The sequence below is a fragment of the Heterocephalus glaber genome, unplaced genomic scaffold (assembly GCF_053883595.1).
Source record: "Heterocephalus glaber isolate CG9 unplaced genomic scaffold, H.glaber_assembly_v1.0 deba00001795, whole genome shotgun sequence".
Lineage (NCBI taxonomy): Eukaryota > Metazoa > Chordata > Mammalia > Rodentia > Bathyergidae > Heterocephalus > Heterocephalus glaber.
In genome coordinates, this window is record NW_028258476.1 from 2,546,422 (window position 1) to 2,560,961 (window position 14,540).

General features: G+C 41.0%; 1 protein-coding gene across 6 annotated transcripts in view; it reads left to right on the forward strand.

Annotated features, from left to right (window-relative positions):
• Positions 1-14,540, forward strand: part of Gon4l (gon-4 like) — a 67,459-nt gene that overhangs the window by 12,772 nt on the left and 40,147 nt on the right. For all 6 annotated transcript variants that reach the window (XR_015448178.1, XM_021249420.2, XM_087203487.1 and 3 more), the window contains 8 exons: positions 3,551-3,744; positions 4,543-4,617; positions 4,803-4,853; positions 6,856-6,906; positions 7,294-7,389; positions 8,327-8,446; positions 9,490-9,660; positions 13,716-13,908. Coding sequence is in view for 5 of the 6 variants with exons in the window: in XM_021249420.2 (XP_021105079.1) it covers positions 3,551-3,744; positions 4,543-4,617; positions 4,803-4,853; positions 6,856-6,906; positions 7,294-7,389; positions 8,327-8,446; positions 9,490-9,660; positions 13,716-13,908 (951 nt within the window). In the remaining variant the exon portion in view is untranslated. The remainder of the gene's footprint in view (positions 1-3,550; positions 3,745-4,542; positions 4,618-4,802; positions 4,854-6,855; positions 6,907-7,293; positions 7,390-8,326; positions 8,447-9,489; positions 9,661-13,715; positions 13,909-14,540) is intronic.

The window sequence follows — 14,540 nt, forward strand, 5'->3', positions numbered from 1 at the left end:
TTTCTTAGTGCTAGTGTAGCCCTGTGGATCTTATGTCTCTGTAGTTAAGCTCTCTCTGTTTTCCTTTATTTTCTCAAATATAGTAATCATAATTATGTTTGAATCATTTGTATATTAGCTCCAGTGTCTGTGTCACCTGCAGCTCTCTCTTTTTTTTTTTTTTTTGGTATCAGGGATTGAACTCAGGTCCTTGTGCTTGCGCAGCAGGCGGCGAAACCACTAAGCTACATCCCCGGCCCTGCAGCTCTCTTTTTGTTGCTGTTTTTCCCATCTTGTTTTAGCATTTTAATTCCATTTTTAGCATGTTACTTTTTTTTTGTACGGGGGATCGAACTTGGGTTCTTGTGCTTGTGTAGCAGGCAGCGAAACCACTGAGCTAAATCCCCGGCCAACATGTTACTTCTTTTGTTGTTTGTTTTTTTGAGACAAAGTCTCATGGTGTAGTCCAGGCTGACCTTGAACTCACAGTGATCCTCCTGTCTCAGCCTCCTGAGTGCTAGGATTACAGGTACGCACCACCATGACCAGCATAGCATTTTACAATTTTTGATCAAGTCCTGTTGATGTGGATGAAAAATTCTAGAGGCTTTCATATTGTTTTTCTTTTCTTTTCTTTTCTTTTTTGGTACCGGGTATCGAACTTGGGACCTTGCGCTTGCAAGGCAGGCGCCAGAACCACTGAGCTAAATCTCCGGCCCTCCATACTGTTTTTCTTAAAAAGAGGGTAACATTTTCGGGCCAGGGATTTAGCTCAGTGGTTCTGGCACCTGCCTCGCAAGTGGAAGGACCTGAGTTCGATCCCCAGTACCAAAAAAAAAAAAAAAGGTAACATTTTCTTTTGGTAAGTAGATAATTGTGGAGGATCACCTAAATTCTGCCAGTATTTGGTTTTGGTTTTGTGCAAAGTTAAGCCTAGTGTATTATTGTTGTTGTTGTTGTTGTTGTTGTTATTATTTTGGTGGTACTGAGGATTGAACCCAGGGCCTCTGGACTGAGCTACATCCCCAGCTCCTCCACCTGTTTCATCTCTTCCTCTCTCCATCTCTCCCTGTCTCAATCTTTCCCTCCCTCCCCCATTTCCTTCCTTCCTTCATTCATTTATATTTTTTTCTTTTTTTTGTACTGGGGATCAAACTCAGGACCTTGGTGTTTCTGACTGGGTGCTGTCCTTTGCGGGGTGTTATCCCTTAGCCTCTGCAGCTGTGGCTGCCTGAGGTCTGACTTAGCCACCTGAGAGCGTTTATGCAGTCTAGGTTGTCCTTGTGAGCACCCTTTCTCAAAGATCACAGCTTCTTTGTCCTGTCCGCAGTGGCTATTCTCCAGTGGCTGTAGACTGTTGTCGCATATATTCAGGTTTTGCTTGTACAGTTTTTCAGTGTTTCTAGCAGTGTGCTTAGTTTAATAAGAAATACTCGGTCATGGTGAGGACCAGATGTCTTGGGTAGCTGGGATTATAAGGGTGTGGCACCATAGTTATGGCTTTTATTCCATGTTTATAAGATAGTTTCCTAAATTGGAATTATGCTAACCTTAATGATTTTTCCCTGAAAAATTACTTTCTGCAGTGAATTTCATATTTTAAAAATTCTATGTTTTCTTTATAAATTTATTTAAGTTATATTTTGTATTTCTTTTTTTTTTTTTTTTTTTTGAGATAGAATCTCACTATGTAGTCCAGGCTGGCCTTGAACTCACTATATAGCCCAGGCTGGCCTCAAACTCGTGGTGATCCTTCTGCCTCAGCCTCCTGATTGTTGGGATTACAGACTAACGCCACTATGCCTGGCTTGTATTTCAGTTTTTACTAGGACTAAGTAGTTTTCCATGGTTTGGTCCATCCTGTCCATATGAACTTGTGCTAGTCTGTATATTATTACAGGTTTGAAACAAAAATAACTGATGGAAACTAAGAGTAAAATTTACTTATTTATTAAAAGTAAAAACTTAGGAGAAATTTATATTTCAACATTATGGCCACATTCTTTTTTTTTTTTTTTTCAGACAGGGTCTCGCTATGTAGCCCAGGTTGGCCTCTAATTTATGGTGATCTCCTGCCTCAGCCTCCCAAGTGTTGGTATTACTGGTGTGTGCCACCACACCTGGCCTGCACTGATAAAATCTTTGTAAACAGAGAAGGTTGTCTTGATGTTAATCTTCTCTAACTCCTTGATATCAAATAGTAGCCAGCAGAAGTATCAGAGAGATGTAAATCTTTTTTTGTTTTTGTGTTACTGGGGATTGAACTCAGGACCTTGTGCTTGTGAGGCAGGTGTGGCACCCCTGAGCTAAATCCCCAGCCCCAGAGAGATGTAAATCTTGTTTTAGTGTTTCATGATATTTCTTCCCAAGACTTACCAGAGTTCCATGGTCAATAAATTCTTCTTTTTTTTTTTTTTAAATAAATTCTTCTTTTTGTTTGGTTACATACTTCTTTGGTAGACTCAAATACTTCATCCACTTCCTTTTTCTTTGTATAAGATCAGAAAGTAGATTTTATTTGATTTTTTATTTTTTGGTACCGGGGATCAAACTTGGGTCCTTGGGCTTGCGAAGCAGGCGGTGAATCCACTGAGCTAAATCCCTGGCCCCAGAAAGTAGATTTTTTAAAAAAATTTCTTGTTCCCCTTTTTCCCTTTTATAGACTAAAGTGTATAATAATAATGATAAATTATATGTGTATAATGTCTCATTGCTTGTAAAGCACTTTGATGAATATTATTAAGATTAATATTAATCTCCGTGACATCCCTGTTGGGCAAACATTCACTCAGGAGGCTGAGGTAGAAGGATTGCTGCAAATTCAAGGCCAACCTGGGTTACATAGTGAGTTCAAGATCAGCCTGAATTACTTAGCAACACTCTGTCTTAAACCCCCCCGTCAAAAAAAGGAAAAAAATATAAATGAAGGAAGGAAGGAAGGAAGGAAGGAAAGAAAGGGGGAGGGAGGAAAAGATGGATTCTGGAGCTACAGCGTTTGGCTTCAAAACATGAGCCTGTCATTTATTAGCTCTTTGGAAAGTTTCTTTTTTGGTTTGTTCCCTCATCTGTACAGTGGGAAAAGTAATAGTGTCTATATTTTTAAGTTTTTAAAAATGTTGAGGGCCAGGGATTTAGCTCAGTGGTGCTGCTGCCTGCCTTGCAAGCACAGGGTCCTGAATTCAATCCCCAGCAACACCCCCCCCCCCAAAATGTTGAGACATAGTCTTGCTAAACCACCAAGTTGCCTAGGTGGGGCTTGAACTCACTGGGTGCTGGGAGTGCTCCCATCTTGGCCCATGTAGGAATGTGAAGAGAATCACCTGTGCACGTGTGAGGCATGTGGGAGAGTGCCTGACGCATCCTGCAGTACTCTTGAGCACTAGCTGTTCTTAATGCTGTGCTACTGTTAGGAAGCCACTGTCACAGCCACTGCCATGTCAGTCTGGTTTTCAGCGCCAGACAGCTGGTAGCATGATTTTCGTTTGCTGTTGGCTTTTTGGACTAAGTTCCTAGAACAGCAGTTTTTGAGAGTCTTGTGATGCTCTCATTTTTGTTGTTGTTGTTTTTGCAGAAGAGCAAAGCAGTGAAGAAAATGAGAAAAGGAGAAAGAAGAAAAAGGGTACCAAGAGGAAACGAGATGGGAGGGGTCAAGAGCAAGGGGCCTTGGCGTGTGACCTGAAGCTTGATGACGTGCTTGACCGTACCTTAGAGGATGGCGCCAAGCAGCACAACCTGACAGCCGTCAATGTGCGAAACATCCTTCATGTGAGTGAGGCCAGGGCGGCAATGTCCTGGGATGCAAATAAAAATTCTCAGCAAATTCTTCATTCTTGGTATATGTGTTACCAAAACATACTCCTCAAGGTAGTTTTCTCTTGCTGAACATCGTGGCACATGCCTGTAATCCCAGCACTTGGGAGCCTGAGGCAGGAGGATCGCCAGGAGTTTGAGGCCAGCCTGAACTGCATATCAAGACTCTGTCTCAAAAAAATAAAAACAGGGGCCAGGGATTTAGCTCAGTGGTTCCTCCACCTGCTTCCCAAGTGCAAGGACCCAGTTCGATCCTGGGTACCAAAAAAACAAAAACAAAAACAAGCAAAATCAGAATAGCTTTCTCTTTACACTCAACACAAGTGTGAAATCTAGCTGGGTGTGGTAGTGCATGCCTGTGGTACTGCATGCCTAGGATCCCAGCACTGGGGAGGTGGAGGCAGGAGGAGCAGCTCCCATGAGTTCCAGGTGAACTCTTGGTGACCCCCATGCCTGGGTTATTACTCCTTCTCTTAAGCATATACTTAGTTACCTTAGGTTGCCTTTTTATTCTTATTTCTAGTAGCATCTAATAAAATTGGTCCATTTGCTGCTCTGTTATTTAAAGTTGTATGCTTCTGTCCAAATCTTGCCTTTTGGTGTTTCGTTGTTTTGCTTTACCGCAATCTGAAGCTACTTGAGAATATAACTCATTTATCCTCCATATTGGTGTACAGTAGCAGTTACATAGAGATGACTGTTAGCTAGATGACAGCTTCCTTTGGCATAAAGTGAAATTTCATCTTTTTCCAGGAAGTAATAACAAATGAACATGTGGTGGCTATGATGAAAGCAGCCATCAGTGAGACAGAGGACATGCCCATGTTTGTGAGTAATTAATTGTCACTTTTAATGTCAGGGAAGAGAATTATTTATAAAATGGCTAAGAATAGGAGGTCACTTTGGAGTTTGTAAACAGTAAACAATTTAACGGGGAGGGGGGCAAAGTTAGCATCTCCAAACCTGAGAATCACATGGCAGTTTTTATTGTCTCTTCTGTTTGTCCCTCTTAGGAGCCTAAAATGACACGCTCTAAACTGAAGGAAGTAGTGGAGAAGGGAGTGGTAAGTGGTGTAGGTTTTTCTTTGCTTTTTTAGCTTGGTAGATAGGATTTAATTCTAGGTTATTCATAGGGGAGAAATTATAGGAAAAATTTTACTCTAGGTGTTTTTTTAAAAAGAATTATTTGTAAGCCAGGTGTGATAGCACACACCTGTAACCCCAGCACTGGGGCTAAGGCCAGAGGATTGCAATTTTGAGTCCTGCTTTTGTGACTTAGTGAGATCCTGTTTCAAAATAAGAAAATAGGGCCGGGGATTTAGCTCAGTGGTTTCGCTGCCTGCTGCACAAGCGCAAGCGCAAGCGCAAGCGCAAGGACCCGAGTTTGATCACCGGTACCAAAAAAAAAAAAAAAAAAATGTACAACTACAAAATAAAAAAATACTGGGGACATAGCTCAGTGCAAAGGGCCAGGATTCAGTCCCCAGTACTGTGCACACACACACACACACACACACACACACACTCACACACACACATACACACAGAAGCAGCAATAGGAAACAGAGATGGGAAGGGGCTGCATCTGAATTACATCAAACCCTTTACCCTGTACTGGTTCTCCATACACAAAATGTTCAGAATGTAACAGGCCTGAAATGTGACATCTTTAAGGCTCGTTTGAGACTGATCTTGAGGGCTAGTTGTCTTTTGTTTGTAAGATGATTTTGGTTTTGTTACAATTAATGCACAAGAAATTACATGTCCTTAGTGGTATCTTAGTAGCAGTATGTAAGAGCTTTTAAAATATTCTTTAAAAAGTTTCGAAGCTGGGCATGGTGGCACACGCCTACGATCCCAGCACATGGGAGGCTGAGGCAGCAGGATCCCTGTGAGTGTGAGGCCAACCTGGGCTACATAATGAGTTCAAGGCCAGCCTGAACTGCATAGGGAGACTTTGTCTCAAAAAAGTGTTTCCTTCCTGGGTTCAATCCTTAACACTAAGAAAACAAAAACAAGAAGAAAAATAAAACAAAAATACTTTTTCTTTAACTCCATTATGACAATTTAAAAATATACAGAATGTTGAAAGAAGCTAGGTGTGATGGCGCATGCCTGTAATCCCAGCACTAGGGAGGCTGAGACAGAAGGATTGTTTCGAGTTTGAGACCAGCCTGGGCTACATAGTGAATGCAAGGCCAGCCTGAATTACAGAGTGATACCCTATTTAAACAAAACAAAACAAAAACACTAAGCTAAACCAAAACTATAAACAGTATTATGATCAATCTAGGTTCCAAGAGTAACATTTTATCATATTTGTTTTATATATGTCTATGTCTTTGTTCTTTTTTCGTGTACTGTTTAAAAGTAAACATGGACAACCTGACACTTTCCCCTAAATCTTTCTGTAAGAGCTTATTGTGGTTGATGCTTTGGAGGTATGCTAATAGTGAGTGTGTGTGATTGTTTTTTAAAAAAATGCTGTTATATCTCGGTGGTAGTGTGTTTGCCAAGCATATATGAAGTCCAGGGTCTGATCCCCAGCACTGAGAAAGAGTACTCATGTCAAAAGGCTAATGTAAAAATGGAAACAAAGCCTCTGTAAATGGGGAGGGGTGGAGAGGGTGAAGGGAGGGCAGGGAAATGGGGAAAAAATAAGAACCAAGATACATCATGTAAAGGTACAAGATCCCAACGATGAATGTAGATATATTGTATACCTAAAATGTACCAGTAAACTTAATGAAAAGAAAAGGCTAATGTAGCCACAAAATCTTAGGTTTGTGTAGTTACTTAGTTTACAAATTACAAGTAGTTTTCATATCCATTGTTCCATATGAACTCATGCTGTGATATAAGTAGGCAAGATAGGGTTTTTTTCCCCCTTTATAGATTAAAGAGAATCTTAATAGGTTTAAGTTAAGCTTTGACAAATCTGTGAGAGTATGCCCTCAACATTAGTCACTGTAGGTACTTGTTAGGTAGATGACTCTTTGTGATGGTCAAGAGGCAGTAAAAATGCAGAACAATAAATTTCAGCTAATTGTGTACTCTCTTGGATAGGTGATTCCAACATGGAATATTTCTCCAATTAAGAAGGCAAATGAAATTAAGGTAAACTCGGAAGAAGTTGTCCTTCTTTTCCAGAGAAAGTTCATCAACTTTGAAATCTAAGTACTTCTCTTCTACTTTTTTAGACCTATCTTTTTGTTTTAATTCCAGCCTTGATTTCGTTTCTGTTCTCTTATTCTTAGGTTTGTGCATCAGAATCATATAACCTGCTTTGAATTTTTTTGGCCTAGCTGCATGTTATGTTCTTAGGAATTGTTTTTCTACCTTGTTTTCTTCCCCTTAGTTTCCAAATACATGTAGTTTTGCTTTCCCAATACTGCATTTCTTTCTCTTTTTTTCCTTCTTTCTTTTCTTACTTTGGTGTCACTAAGCACATGCCTTACCACTGGGCCTCACCCCAGCCCTGCCCCTTTCTGACTGTCAATGCAGCCTCCGCAGTTTGTGGATATCCACCTGGAAGAAGATGACTCCTCAGACGAAGAATACCAACCGGGCGAGGAAGATGAGGACGAGACTGCCGAAGAGGTCAGTGACTGCAGTGTTCACCGCCCTAGTTTAGTCAGGCAGAGTACACTTTGCTTTGTTAGTATTGACATGCATTTTATACATGATATTGAGACATAGTTTTCTTAATCATTTCTTTGATGTAAAGTGTTTTTCTGTTCTTTTATCTCTCTCAGTTTTATAGCTTATATTAGTTATAAACAACATAGATATGTGTACAGAATAAAATAGGTACAGTTGAAATAATTATAATATTGTGAGTCCCCATGAAACTTTTTCCAAATTCAAGAAATGTAACATTGCCAGGGCAAACCCAGTATGGCCTTCCCAGTTAGCTTCACCTCCCTCCCTCTAAAACTAATCACTAGCCTTTCTTTTGGTATTAACTCCTTGCTTGTTTTTCCTTGTAGTTACATCACCTGAATATGCATCTCTGTACACTGTAGTTCACTTTTCACTGTTTAGAAACTTTGTATAAATAAATGTATGGTGTATGTGTTCTTTTCTTCCTGGCTTTTGTTGTTTTTGTTATTATGCCTTTGAGATTCATATATATTGTCCCTTATAGCCATAGTTTGCTCATTTTTAATCACTGTGTTAAATATTGTTTGATTTTTAGTGTTTTCTTTGAGTTATGGTAAGAGGATTTTAAGCCAATGCCTTACACTTACAGACAGTATGGTCAGATGAGGATACTGATCAGATCCCTACACCCCCTTTGAATATTTTTTTTTTTTTTTTTTGGTACTGGGGATCAAATTTGGGACCTTGTGCTTACGAGGCAGGCACCAGAACCACTGAGCTAAATCCCTGGCCCTCCCTTTGAATGTAAAGCCATTTAAATTTTATTTTCCTTCTCTAATTGAGTGATTGATATTTTCTGATTCAATCTCATGATACTTCAAACTCAGTGAATTGAGTTTGGGGGACACACACGTGTGAACTGGGTGTTTTTTAGAGCTTATTGGAAAGTGATGTTGAAAGCACTGCATCATCTCCACGTGGGGCAAAGAAATCCAGATTGAAGCAGTCTTCTGAGATAGCGGAAACGGATGAAGAGAGTGGCGTGTTATTAGAGGTAAATCAGCATCTTACGAAAGAGATGAATTGGACACAACTATATAAGTAGATCATTCAACTGTTTAAGTAGGTGATGTGTTTGTAGTGAATCTGATCTCTTCACCCCTTTTCAGAGTTTCTTGCCTCAGTGAACAGTTAAGAGAAGGCTAGCCCAGGCATTATGTACACACTTGTAATCCCAGCACTAGGCAGGAGGATCACTGTGAGTTTGAGGCTAGTCTGGACTACATAGTGACCTCAAGGCCAGCCTCAGCTACGTAGCACAACCCTGTCTCAAAAAAAGAAAAAAGAGAAGACTGAGGCCTAGTGATAGGGGAAAACTGTTCTCAGTTCTCATAAAGGGGCTAGAAGTATGTAACTGGCAGTTTCTTTTCTTCTGCTTTTTTTTCTCTCACACCCATTGTCCTTAAAGACATTTTTATTAGATTTTTGTTGTTGTTGTTACCAGGGATCGAACTCAGGACCTTTTGCTTGTGAGGCAGGCAGTGGCCCCACTGAGCTAAATCCCTGGCCCCAATAGTGGGGAGGTTTGAGGCAGGTTCTGTGTAGCTCAGGCTGACCTTGAAGTCATGATGATCCTCCTGCCTCAGCCTCCCAAGTGCTGGAATCACAGGTGTGTGCCACCATGCTCAGGTCTGTATTAGATTTCTTACTTAGTGTTTTTTTTTTTTGTGGTGGTACTAGATTGAACCTAGAGCCTTTGCCATAAGCTACATTTCTAGCCCATTTTTATATTCTAAATTTGAGACAGGGTCTTGTTATACTACTGAGTTGCTCAGTCTGGGCTTGAAACTTGTGATCCTTCTGCCTCAGTGTTCCTGGTAACCCAAGTAGCCTTGTGTTGGCTTCACTGGAAACAGCGTGAAACCTCATTAGATCTATGTACTTGGCAGTGCCTTTGTTTTCCTGTACCTCAGTCTAGATGAGAAGAAAAAGGTCAGTAGCACTGGGGACTCTGCTGTTTCTCTCTTTCCCCGCTCCCTTCTCCTTTTCTCTCTCTTCTTTCATTTCTTCCTTAACAAAATTGCCTCTCTTATTCAGGCTGAGAAAGTCACCACACCTGCCATCAGGCACATCAGTGCTGAGGTAGTACCCATGGGACCTCCACCCCCTCCGAAGCCAAAGCAGACCAAGGATAGCACTTTCATGGAGAAGTTGCATGCGGTAGATGAGGAGCTGGCTTCCAGTCCTGTCTGTATGGATTCTTTCCAGGTAAGCATCACCTTTGCAGTCACTGAAGAAGCAAAATACAGTAATTCAGGGGCTGGGGATTTAGCTCAGTGGTTCCAGCACCTGCCTCGTAAGTGCAAGGACCCGAGTTCAATCCCCGGTACCAAAAATAAAAAAATACAGTAATTCAGTTGATCCTTATGTTGGGGGAGTAATTTTTACATAGTAACATTCTGGAAATCACAGAAAGAAATACAGGAGACACAGAATTCGGGTAAAATAATAAAAGTTTACTTGCAAGCAGACAGGACCGCCAGAAACTGGTCTGGTCAGTGTCCGCACGGATGTTAGTTCAGTTTCCCGTTTTATACCCTTTTTAGTCATTTTCTCATCCCTAGTGGTCTTTGTTGAGTAAATAAAATTCAGTTCTGTTTAATGGTTAGACACAGCTGGTTTCTGTTACTGATTATAGTCAAACACATGACGGTTAAAGCACATATATTACAAATTTGCCCAAGCATTGCAACTTTGTTCTTCAGAGTTAAGATGTTATCTGTAGGAAAGCTACAGATCGAATGAGTCATATATCTATCACTTTAAACAACTAGAGTAACGGGGAAAAGCAAGTCTTAAAGGGATACACTACCTATTTTGCTTCTACAACTACTTTAATAGTTAATCTACTAAGCTGTCTAAAACTTTTTCCCTATCAGTAAGAGCCATGATATAGTATTTGATTCTCTTGTTTGTGTCATTTTCTCTTACATGAGAATGGGAGTTTCTTTGTTTTTAGTTTATTGAGACAGGGTCTTGCTATGTAGTTTGGTTGCTGGCCTTGAACTCACTATGTAGCCCAGGCTGGCCTGGGACATGCAGCAATCTTTCTGCCTCAGCCTCCCAGGTGCTGAGATTACAGGTGTGTGCCACCACACATTCCCTTTTTTCTCTTTTAGAATACAGTAATCTTATTCAACTACTGAACTACTCAGATTTTGGTGGCTGTCCTAATGATACCCGTTACAATAAAAAAAATTGGTTTTTCTAATCCAAGATCTATTCTATGATTACATATGTATTTTCCTTTTTGTCCTTAGTTTCCTTAACCTGGAAATTTTTCAGGCTTTTTTTGGTGTTTTTTAACTTTTGTAGATGTTCTTCCATTTGAATCTTCTGGTATTTGTTCTCAGTCGTATCAGCTGTGTGCTTTTTCACTGGTACTGCAGCAATGCTGTGTCCCAGCGCATCCCAGCAGGAAGCACTGGTGTCTGTCACGTAGTGCTTATCACTTGCCCAAAGTGTCCGGTTCCTTCCCCACCTCAGGGTTACTGTTCTCCATTTTTAATTAGTACCTCACAGTGGGCCAGGGACTTAGCTCAATGGGACTGTGTCTGCCTCGCAAGCACAAGGTCCTAAATTCCATACCTGGTACCAAAAAACCAAAAACAAATTAGTATCTCATAGGAATATCATTTGAGGCAAATATCTTTTTATTCTCTAATTTTAGTTGCCTGAAAGTTATTACTATGGTTATCATCACATGATGACTTTATTTATTTGCTTATTTATGTATTTTTTGGAACTGAGCATCGAATTCAGGACCTTGTGCTTGCCAGCCACATTTACATTTACAGCCAATTGATTTTTTTGGGGTTACTGGGGATCGAACTTGGGACCTTGTGCTTTCGAGGCAGGTGGCAGCACCACTGAGCTAAATCCCCAGCCCTCCAGTTGATTTTTGACAAGTATGTAAATATCCATTAATGGGGACAGAATAGTCTTTCAACAGATAATGGTAGAACAACTGAAAGTCCACATGTAAAAGAATGAAGCTAGACTCTTACCTTGCACCATGTTTAAAATTAACTCAAAATGTATCATCAGGGTTGGCAGTGTAGATCAGAAGCAGAGCACGTGCCTAGCATGTATGAGGCCCTGGGTTCATTCCCTGATGCTTTCACTTAAAAAAAAAAAATCACCAACCTAAACTTTAGGACTAAATAACTTTGAAGAAAGCACAGGAATGAATCTTTGTGACTTTCAGTTAAGCAGTGGTTTTTTTAGCTTTAACAACAAAAGCATAGGCAATAAAATTTAAAAGTTTTGTTTGTTTTTTTGGTACCGGGGATCGAACTTGGGTCCTTGCGCTTGCGAGGCAGGTGGTGGAACCACTGAGCTAAATCCCCGGATCAAAATTAAAAAGTTGCTATATCGAACCACATGAAAAGGAAAAACGTATGTGTTTCATGAATGTGAAGCCAGCTGTGGGGCCAGGTCTGTAATCCCAGCAGTCTGGGAGGCCAAGGCTGGAGATGTGTGAATTCAAGTCCAGCCTGAGCACCTTAGCGGTTTAGAGACCCTCTTTCAAAAAAGTAAAGGATGAAAAGGGCTGGGGATGCAGCTCAGAGGGTTAAAGGCCCTGGGTTAAATCCTCAGTACTGCAAAGAAAAAAAAAAGTGAAGATAACCCACAAAATGAAGACAATATTTGCAAATTACACAGCTTACAAGGCCGGGGATTTAGCTCAGTGGTGCCGCCACCTGCCTCGGAAGCACAAGGTCCTAAGTTCGATTCTCGATACCATTAAAAAAAAAAAAAAAGCATTTACAGCTACACTACATAAAGAACTCTTGCAGCACAGTAATAAAAAGACAATTCTCAGAAGGGGAAAGATGATGTATGAATGGCTGATAAACATGAAAAGATGACCACCATCCTTAGTCATTAGGGAAATGCAGATCAAAACAGCAGTGGGCTGGGAGTCAGGTGTGGTGGCACACACTTGTAATCCCAGCACTCAGGAGGCTGAGGCAGGAGGATTGCTGAGCTTAACACCAGCCTTGGCTACACAGTAAGTTCAAGGACAGCTTGAACTACACAGCCAGACTCTGTCTTAAAAAACCAAAGCAAATAAAAAAATATAGGACTGGGAGTATAGCTCAGTGGAAGAATACTTTCTTTGCATGCATGAGGCCCTGAGTTGAGTCTCCATCAAAACGAGAAAACCAAAACCAAAAACCAAAACAACCAATAGTGATATACCACTTCGCCCTTACTAGCTTGGGTATAATGAAAAAGATAAACAATAACTATTGGCAAGGATGTGAAGAAATGTGGAACCCTTATACAGTGGTTGTGGGACTGTAAATTGGTTTAACTGCTTTCGAAAATGGTCTACCAGTTCTTTAAAAAGTTAAATGTGAGGCCGGGGATGTATCTCAGCGGCATGGCACCTGCCTGGCGAACACAAGGTCCTGAGTTCAATTCCTGGTGCCCCCCCCCAAAGTTAAATATAGTTATCCTATGACTCAGCAGTTCCATTCCAAGAGAACTGAAACCATATTGGCCACACAAAAGCTTTACACTAAGGGTTATTGCAGCACTATTTTGTGTGTGTTTTTTTTTGGTACCGGGGATCGAACTTGGGACCTTGCGCTTGCAAGGCAGGCGCCAGAACCACTGAGCTAAATCCCCAGCCCTGCAGCACTATTCTGAATAGCCCTCAAATAGAAACAGTGCAAATGTCTATCAACTGATAAATGGTAAACAAAATGTGGTGCATTCACGTAGTGGAATATTATTGGGCAATAAAAAGAAGTGCTGGTGCATGTTACAAGGATGAAATTTGAACACTTTATGCTAAGTGAAGGCAAAGGCAAGCCACACAGTGTATGATTCTATTTGTATGAAATATGCAGTGGGAGGAAATTTATAGAGACATAATGTAGATTATTGCTTAACAGGGACTAAGAGGAGGGGGCAGGAAGAAGTGACTTAATTAGGTGGGATTTCTTTTGCAGTGATGAAAATGTTCTGGAATTAGTGGTGAAGGTTGCATAATTCTGTGAATATAGTAAAATCCATCCACCTTTAAAAGGGGGAACTTTTGGGCATAGAAACCTAGATCTCAGTAAAGCTGTTATACATGTTGGTTTCAAACTGATGTCGTTTTGGTTAAAATTTTTCAGACAGTAGTAACCCTAGGTTATTTAGAGGAGAGATCGGGTGGTTGAAGCTAGAATGAGAGGCATGGGGAAGATGAGGTTTGAGAGTGGAGACAGTGTTCATTAGCAGCTTCCTTCTCTTGCTCCATGGTCCAGCCCCTGGACGACAGTCTCATTGCGTTCCGGACTCGCTCCAAGATGCCCCTGAAGGATGTTCCTCTGGGCCAGCTGGAGGCAGAGCTTCGGGCTCCAGACATCACGCCCGACATGTATGACCCCAACACGGCCGATGACGAGGACTGGAAGGTGTGGCTGGGGGGACTCATGAATGATGATGTGGGCAACGAAGGTAATTCAGATTCTGTCTGTATTTATTATATGTTCTATTCATTATCTCTGTGGTAAAATTTTCACTAATTGGAAGGAAGCTCAAAGAATGGGATTGTGGGGGCTGGGGATGTGGCTCCCTGGTGGAGCATGTGCCGTGTGTAGCATGTGTAAATTCTTGGGCTTAATCCCCAGCAACAACAATGAAAAAGAATGGGATTGTGTGGGAAAAATAAAGTGTCTCACTTTTCTTCTGTTCTTATGCCATAACTAACACACGGGACTTCTGCAGTCTCAGAAGGTATAGGAATTTCTCCTTACCAGCAAGCAAGCAGTTCTGCAGCTGTAGACACCAGCTGAGTCCTCTGATTCCATTCGTTACTATGTACCTTAACCCAGACTTGGAACCCCCGGGTTGTGGGCTCAGTCCCCAAGGCTACTACCCTTCTTTAGGTGCAGTTTCCCAAAAGAAAAATGTTACCAGAATTGAGGAAGGAGTATTGATCACATAAAAGTTTGGATAGAAACTTGACTAAATAACTGGGTGTAGGTAGTTGAAGCTAGAGTATAATAAGGCTAAGTGAGTGAACAAAAATAACAAGTGCTTGAATGTACCGTATCATACTATTAATTATTATTTTGTACATCACTTGC